The sequence below is a fragment of the Daphnia pulex genome, chromosome 7, assembly GCF_021134715.1.
Source record: "Daphnia pulex isolate KAP4 chromosome 7, ASM2113471v1".
Classification (NCBI taxonomy): domain Eukaryota; kingdom Metazoa; phylum Arthropoda; class Branchiopoda; order Diplostraca; family Daphniidae; genus Daphnia; species Daphnia pulex.
The window spans coordinates 8,879,894-8,887,449 of NC_060023.1; the positions used below are offsets into that span (position 1 = coordinate 8,879,894).

The 7,556-nt window shown below is 39.6% G+C and overlaps 3 protein-coding genes across 3 annotated transcripts; 1 reads left to right on the top strand and 2 right to left on the bottom strand.

The window, feature by feature from the left end:
- Positions 1-11: 11 nt before the first annotated feature.
- On the bottom strand, positions 12-1,471 carry LOC124197931 (hydroxyacylglutathione hydrolase, mitochondrial-like). Its single transcript, XM_046593515.1, has 5 exons — positions 1,314-1,471; positions 1,127-1,239; positions 943-1,064; positions 650-876; positions 12-577 (listed from the first exon to the last, which is right to left on the bottom strand). Exons 1-5 carry the CDS (start codon positions 1,378-1,380, stop codon positions 195-197), a joined length of 912 nt encoding a protein of 303 aa, XP_046449471.1. The 5' UTR covers positions 1,381-1,471; the 3' UTR covers positions 12-194.
- Positions 1,472-1,486: 15 nt separating this feature from the next.
- On the bottom strand, positions 1,487-7,525 carry LOC124197926 (intraflagellar transport protein 140 homolog). The gene is made up of 18 exons (XM_046593506.1): positions 7,283-7,525; positions 6,988-7,212; positions 6,763-6,907; positions 6,507-6,691; positions 5,999-6,439; positions 5,736-5,925; positions 5,449-5,671; positions 5,266-5,380; positions 4,765-5,204; positions 4,524-4,707; positions 4,290-4,455; positions 4,085-4,205; positions 3,735-4,011; positions 3,484-3,668; positions 3,274-3,418; positions 3,032-3,208; positions 2,748-2,966; positions 1,487-2,667 (listed from the first exon to the last, which is right to left on the bottom strand). The coding sequence occupies exons 1-18, from the start codon at positions 7,409-7,411 to the stop codon at positions 2,182-2,184; spliced, it is 4,053 nt and encodes a 1,350-aa protein (XP_046449462.1). The 5' UTR covers positions 7,412-7,525; the 3' UTR covers positions 1,487-2,181.
- On the top strand, positions 1,708-2,198 carry LOC124197932 (p53 and DNA damage-regulated protein 1-like). The gene is made up of 2 exons (XM_046593516.1): positions 1,708-1,936; positions 2,000-2,198. Exons 1-2 carry the CDS (start codon positions 1,708-1,710, stop codon positions 2,158-2,160), a joined length of 390 nt encoding a protein of 129 aa, XP_046449472.1. The 3' UTR covers positions 2,161-2,198.
- Positions 7,526-7,556: the final 31 nt, after the last annotated feature.

The following is a 7,556-nucleotide window of genomic DNA, read 5'->3' on the forward strand; positions in this document are numbered from 1 at the left end:
AATCTAAAATCTTCCGTCGCAGTAGATATGTATTTTCAACATGCGTTTCCGCGATCAAGTGTGACGAAAGCTATAAAACTCTTCAAAGGGAAAATAACCCGATGACATGTACAGTTAGTATCAAACATGAATATAATGGTGACATATTGAAGGACAACATTATACCAAAAATGTCGGTTGAACATGCATGATTTTCATACATTGGCTTTGAATGAGTCTTTCTCAGTGCGCAAGGATTTCATCGTCTCAATAGGATCGGTTTGTTTAGCATGACTTTGAACAGAGGGTTCGTGAACGCGCATGAATGGATTGAACTGCTTTTCTTCGCTCAATAGAGAAGGAACAGTAGGTTGGGAATTTTCCCGTTGCTCTCGGGCCCAAGATATACGTTTGGAAACGAATTCATTATTGGGTTCTACATGAAGTCCAAAAGCTAGATTTTGCAAAGAGTATTCATGACCACAGTAAACACGAGTATCATCAGGAAGAGCGCCGAGGACATTGATCAATGCATGATACATTTGATCAGCCGTTCCTTCGAAAAACCTACCACATCCTCCTTGAAAGAGAGTATCACCTAATATTGAAGAAACAATATTGAAAATATTTACTCATTTAACCACTAGAATATTTTCAAAGTTTTACTCACCAGTGAATACTGCTGATTGTCCATTGACACTGCTTGAGGGCAAATAATAACAAATATGCCCAGAAGTGTGGCATGGTGTAAATAGACATTGAATTTCTAGGTTTCCAACCTGAAGTTTATCTCCATGAGAAACCTTCTTATTCAACGCTCCAATACGGTTATCTCCACCATATACTGCAAGCCCAGGAACAAGTTTTACTAATTCTTCATTGCCACCTGCATGATCCCTGTCATTAAAAACAAAATCCCAAACATTTAAATTAAAAATTTACTATACTAATGATAAAACAAACCAATGATGATGAGTAGTAAGAACAGTGGTCAATTTCACATTTTCCTGATTTACAATTTCAACCACTTTGCTAGGGTTTACTGGGTCTACAATTGCAGCTTCATTTGAGCTCTCATCCACCAACTATAGTTTAAGTATGAAATGTATTTTACATGTGATAAGCCGAATCCAAAAAGTTTGCATACCAAATACATGTAGTTATCTTGCAAAGCTGGAATGATATGGACTTTCATCTTTGAGTCAATACAAGTTTTGAGCTGGCTGTGACTTCTTGAACCAAGGGCTCTCCAAGCAGAAACTACAAAGAATAATTTTTAAGAAAATGTTCAATTTGTTGACAAAATAATGTTCAAATAAAAACTGTAGACGTACAGCGAAAATATGCCGCAGTTAACGCTTGCAAACACGATTCAGGTAGAAGACGAACTAGAGTATTCATCTGTTTTGTTGTTTTTGAGCCACTTGCCGATAGCTCTTTCTCACAGAGCAGTCGACAGACAGTGTTAACACGTTAAACACTGAAATTGCGCTTGATTGATTAATGATTATCAGTTTTGAATCAAACTCTAATATTCAAGATATCATGCAGAACAGTTACAATAAAATAAAAGGTAACAAAATTACTGAAGACAGAGAAACAATACAAAATTTGGTTCTTTTGATTTTGTTCGTCAATTTTGGCAATGGGGCAAATGAATAGCAGACGATACAACAGCAAACAAGAACAATCTCTTCAAACTTTCAAACTAAACAAAAAGATTGTGCCATGGATTTCGAAAAGACACAACAGTTGATACTTCAAACTGAAGCTGCTGCCCAAGAGATTTTTATCACCAGAGACGAGATAGTAGCATTGGATTTCAAGCGCCAAAAAACACGGGAAGCTTTTCGGGCTTTGAAAAATGGCTTGGAACCTAGTGAAAAGGCATGGGTGTCGATTGGAAACATATTCGTAAAAATAAGGACGTCCAAGGCGCAAAACTTGTTGGAACGAGGTATTTAAAATTAGCATTTAAATTTCAACAAAATTAATTCAAATTGTCGCCTTTCTCCTGCAGAGTTAAAAGAGGTTGATCAAGAGATATCTGAACATCGCAACAAGCTTAAAGAACAAGTGAAACATTTGAGAGATCTTGAAGGGAAACCAGAACTGAAAGGGTTTGATTTAAAACCAATATCTAAAGAAGCTGAGATTATAATGCAAGCACTTTCTAAGTGAAGTCTGAATATCATCAATAAATTATTTTCTGTGATTAATAATTTCTCTTATATCCTCTGAGTTTTCCTCTCCATTTTGGTTACCTTGTTCGAGATATAATGTTGATGACACATTTTGAATTAGGCATAATTGAGACACCATGTCAGGATCCAAATAATTCATGAACTTTGGAACAGTTGCTTTCATCCCATTCAAAGTTTGGAGGGCTTCATTGTGCATTTGGTGATCAACATAAAGTTGGAAAATAGCAGAGTAAACATTTCCTGGTTTCAAAATGCCTAAATCCATGCTAGATGATTGTAAGATACTTTCAAACTGAGAAATTCCTTGTAGGTTTGTGGCAGACATTTTTCTGATGTTAATGAACTGCTCCAGAAAAGCCATTTTCATATAAAGTGCTTTAGATCTTGTTGATTGACTACTTTCAGGAGTTTTGGACATAATTTTGTGCGCTTCTTTCAATGCGTTCATTGCGTTGTCGTAGCTTTGGTATTCATCAACCTCGGCCTAATAATAAGAACACATTGCCGTATCTATTTAGTTTTTAGATAAATAATAAGTTAATAACCAATAATTAATTTACAAACCTGTGCACAGGCTTCATAAAAGCCGACAAGGAGATCGGGCGATCTAGCTTTCGTGTAGAAGGTCACAATGTGTTTGACGTATTCCGGGTGGGAGCGCCAGTCGAGGGTTTGTAAATAGTTTCCAGCAAGTATATAAATATCAGGCTGCCTAGACACGTTTGCGAAGAAGACAATTCGATCTGTATCGCCTGATTTTAAGAGAGCTTTCATCGCTTGATACTAGATACAAATTTCCCATTAGTTAAAGAAATCAAACAAAAAAATAAAAACCAAAGATCAATTACTTTATCTCCTGCTTGAGTAAACTTCTTTGCCGCTAACTGGTAGTCACCCTGGCGTTGAGCAACTTCAGCCAGTTGAGTCAGCAATCGGCTGTTATTTTCCCCATTTACGAGTTGATCGGCCAACGCTTCTGTCAACGTGACATTGTATTTCAAACACATGTCAACTGCATCGGAATTCTGTAAAATAAATTCCCTTTCAGACTTAGATTCAGACGTAGAAAATATCGAGATTCTAATCTTACCTTTCCTGCCATGGCAAGCAAATCTACAGCTGCATCATAATGGCGATGACTTGCTAAATAATCAGCACAACGTTGCAGTGATGCAGGATTCGAGTTTTTGTCCAAACGTCGAGCTAATTCTAATACAGCTTCATGCTGTTCCGTTCTTTGAAGGGCGCAAGAAAAATAAGCCAAACATTCACTTGTTATACATTTCATGCAAGATATTACCTAGAAGCCAAATCGAGGGCAGTATCAAGAAGTCCAGCTTTACTGTACAGCATGACTGCTCGATCGAATCTCGGTTGGCGATCGCTGTTAGCCGATGAACCTTCAAAATAACGTGCAGCTTCAATCATTTCTTCTTGTTCGCCCAGCATGGCGTATCGGTACAGCTGGTCATCCAGTTCGTGTTCCTATTTACAAAGAAAAAAGTCAAGTGTGCTTTCTCTCAAAAGGGGAATGATATGAATACTACATACTTTGCATAGACGGACAGCGTTACCGTAGGCGGCTGCCTGGCCAAAAAACTTCAAAGCCTCGGGAATGTTATCGTTAGCCTCGTGTTGCCGGGCGACGTGGAAGCAAGCTGCGCGGTCTTGGCTCTGTTCAGCCAACTCGGTCGCTCGATTCAAATCGCCCAAATAGCAATGAAGCCGCACAAGTGAAAGGTAGTCTCCAGCCCTGGCGTAGTGTTCTAGCGCCGTATCCATCTCTCCGCTGCTTTCCAGAAACTGAGCCCACCAACGAAGTCGTTCTCTACCGAGCAAACAACAATAACCTGATTAATAACCCCGTCACTTTACGAGGAATAAAAATTTAGAAAATGTACGGGTCTTGACTGGAAGTGCAATAATTCTGAAGGGCGGTTGTATCTTCGAATAGCATTCGTGGGACATCAAAATGATGGGTTTGACACTTTTCGTACATTTGGAGCGCTAACGTAGTATTTCCTACAAATAGAAAATCAATTATTTTTGAAGTGCTATAACCTAATCATGGCAGCTAATCAAGAAAAAGATTAACAAGATACGTACCTTCGCCTTCGAGATGACGAGCGTACTCGTAGTAAGTCCGTTTCAAGTTGATTCGATCTTTAGTGTGGGCCAATTGCAACGCTTCGTCCCATCGGTTAGAAGCCTGGTACATTCGGCTAAGAAGGTCGTAGCATAAAGATTGCTCGCACATCGCTTCCGCATCTTTCTGTAAAAAATAATATGACATCATTCAATTGTTGGGTTGAATAAAAGAAAGTTAACTCAACCACTTACTATCATGCCCAACTGGACGGCAAGAACAGCTGTAATTGCATCCACTTGGCCTAAATATTTCTCCTGGGCAGATCGAACCGCCGCAGCTGCCCTGGCGCTGCCTAATTTCCCCAAGCAAATTAGGCCGACGTCCGGTCGCCTCAATTGGACGCAGCTGCGAGCTAAGCTTTCCCATATTTTCGGACTGTATTCAAAAGTGTCGTTAGCCATGTATTTTTAAAAATGCTAACAGTCAAGTTACTTGGCAAAAGATCGCACAGCCTGATAGGCTTGCTCCACACGCCCACGTCTTAGGTGACAGCTGAATGATAACAATGCGTCGCGGGCTGCCTTATCACGGTGATCGTTCAGACTGGCCAAACTGTCTAGCAACCGCAAATGAATTTTCGTCGCTTCATCCACAATGGCGTAGTGAGGAAGTCGGACGCCAATGAGGTCGGTTGTCATGGGCACCACGTCTTGAACCAAAAGCTCTTCCTGTTCAGTTGGAACTAAAAGCGAAACCAAACAGCTGTTCTCTTTGCCTGCGATTTGGCAAACAACAATCCGGGGTTCATCTTCATCCCAGTAATGAACTTGGAGAACGCCTTGCTCCTCTGGCCATTCGGCGGCTACGTTAAAGGATTCGACCAAATTCATTGTGGTTCTCCACACGAACAATTTGGTTAGTCCTTCATCTGCCTGTCATTCAAAATTTAATTTGTTTTTAACACTTTCGTAAATAAATAAGTGGTTTACGTACATCGACTGTAAATGAGATGCAAGAGCCATCAATGTTGGTTTTCACGGAACGGAATCGCTCAAAACCAGCAACATTCGCTGTTACGTTTTTCGTGCTTATGTGTAGCTTTGGATCACTAAAATTCAAAATAATAGTTTATGTACAAGCGAAAGGATCTTACAATGAGTAAATTAAGCTACATACCTAGTAGTCACGTCCCATAGCTTGACGTAGCCACTAGTCGATGATGCGCACAAGAAGTTACCGAAGAGATCCAACGTTACGGGAGATCCTTCCGAGTCCATAAAGGATAGCGGGGGGCACACTACAGATCCTTGAAAATTCCGCATTTGGATCAACGGACCCTCTAGACAGAAACACGCTGTTTTGTGAAGCCGCACCATCAAGCATTCGCATTCAAAACTTCCTGTAACGTTCAAATAGAATAATTTCGTAATGAAAGTCGAATATAAAAAGAGACAAACACTTACCAATTGCAAAAGGTTTTTCGTTGGTGGTACCTACTCCCATCTGGTAAATGACCACTTTTGCCTCTCCCCACACTAAAAGGTGATTCTCACACAAGTCTATTCCGGAAATTCTTATTGGTAAATCCAGCTGAACAGAATTTGTTTGTCTTTGGACGGATACTACAGATGACGAAAGTTGAACGACACCAATCTAGACAAGAAAAATCCAATTGTTTTTTTAGATATTTAACCTTTTTTTTTTCTTGCAAAATACGGTAATTTACTTCGTTCCTGAAAGCGACTGATGGTTGCTGCTGGACAATTTGATAAAGGCTAGATCCATTATGTACAAAGAGATATTTTGCTCCCCAGACGGAATGTTCGATAGAACCGCCAGAGAGGCCAACCAGACCGATGAAATGCCAATCATCTTCGGGAGTGTGAATGTCGTTACGATTATTGTTGTCTCGCCAAAAGACGATGCCACCCAAATTAGTCGCAGCGGACAGGAGAGCGTGGGTTTTATCGGGCAGGTAGGCAAGTGTGGTGAAATGTTCCGCTCCAGAGTGAAGAGTAAGCTCAGCTACGTCAGGCAGTGGCAAGAGGAAAGTATCGTTGCTTTGGCAGTTCCACAAACGGATTGTCAGATCGCCACCGGTCAGAGCAATCATATTTTTATTCAACCACGTCAGCTGAATTAATTGAGATTTCCCGCTTATTTTCACCTGAGAGAAGAAACGGAATTGATTTATTCAGAGGTTTAAAAAATAAGTAAACGCACTGTTTATGTACCGTGTTTAGAAGTTCAATGACTTTAGTTCCGTCCTTCAATTTATTTTTTCTGAAAACAGAAAGAAGTCCACCAGAAGTTAAAACACAAAGAGAATCTTCATGGTTGACAATATTTTGAATGGCCTTTTCCATTCGAACAACTTCTGTACATGCTGGGCCATCTTGAACAGCATGATAGATAGCACCTGAATTACATCATTTTTGATAGAAAACATGTCAGATTAATGAGGTTAAAAATTTCAACCAATATTCTCACCAGAGGAGCTTCCAATGAAACTCTCCCAAGGTGGTGCAGGCAATCTAAAGCAAGTCAGTTGAGAAGGTGTGTCTTTTATATCATGTTCAGTTATCTTTTGGAAATGGTTATCTTTGGAATGATTCCAGACTGTTAGAATACCATTCTGTGGTTACGAGGAATTGGAGAGAAAAATGAAAATAAGTCTAAATGTCATTAACCATTACTTTTTCATATATTCATTACGCTATTAAGGCTTAAAAGCTGATTTTCATTTGCCCAACAGAGAAACCTAACTGGGTGTTTTTGAACAGTTGGAACTTTTATCTCCTTCAAAATTTTTGTATCCAGGATGAGGGTGTAAATTTCCCCAATATCTGAACCAACAGTGACGACAGCAAGAGTAGGATGCCATTTGATCGATACAAGTTTAGAAGGGCTTTTCCAAGGACAGCCATGTAAAAGAGCACTCTAAAATTCCATTATAACACGCAAAGTTTATAGTAGATTACATATATTTGAACCATATTGTATTTCTCACCTCCTGGAATATGTACAGCTGGTTGTCGTCAGTTATGACAGCCGTGTAATTCAAAGTCGAATGAGAAACGAGGTCTTCCAAAACTTTTCCGTCGAGGTGAACTAACAACCTTTCTACAAAAATTGTCATTTTAGATTTCTTTACCAAATTACAACCAAACGGTTGCGAAAAACGTCACGAGATTCAAATATTCTAGTCCATACATTGTGTTTTCAGGAAAACATGTGTTTCCATGGAAACCCAATCCAGATGGCAACGTCGCAAAACACACCCC

Bases quoted from the DNA above. Each gene is read 5' to 3' on its own strand.
- LOC124197926 (XM_046593506.1), bottom strand. From the start codon at position 7,411: ATGACAATTTTTGTAGAAAGGTTGTTAGTTCACCTCGACGGAAAAGTT. The intron at 5,381-5,448 runs GTATGTAGCTTA...TTTGAATTTTAG, and splicing joins CTATGGGACGTGACTACTAG to TGATCCAAAGCTACACATAA. The intron at 3,669-3,734 runs GTATGTAGTATT...CTTTGTAAATAG, and splicing joins ACGCTGTCCGTCTATGCAAA to GAACACGAACTGGATGACCA.
- LOC124197932 (XM_046593516.1), top strand. From the start codon at position 1,708: ATGGATTTCGAAAAGACACAACAGTTGATACTTCAAACTGAAGCTGCT. The intron at 1,937-1,999 runs GTATTTAAAATT...TTTCTCCTGCAG, and splicing joins GCAAAACTTGTTGGAACGAG to AGTTAAAAGAGGTTGATCAA.
- LOC124197931 (XM_046593515.1), bottom strand. From the start codon at position 1,380: ATGAATACTCTAGTTCGTCTTCTACCTGAATCGTGTTTGCAAGCGTTA. The intron at 1,240-1,313 runs GTACGTCTACAG...TATTCTTTGTAG, and splicing joins AACTGCGGCATATTTTCGCT to TTTCTGCTTGGAGAGCCCTT. The intron at 1,065-1,126 runs GTATGCAAACTT...CTTAAACTATAG, and splicing joins AAGATAACTACATGTATTTG to TTGGTGGATGAGAGCTCAAA.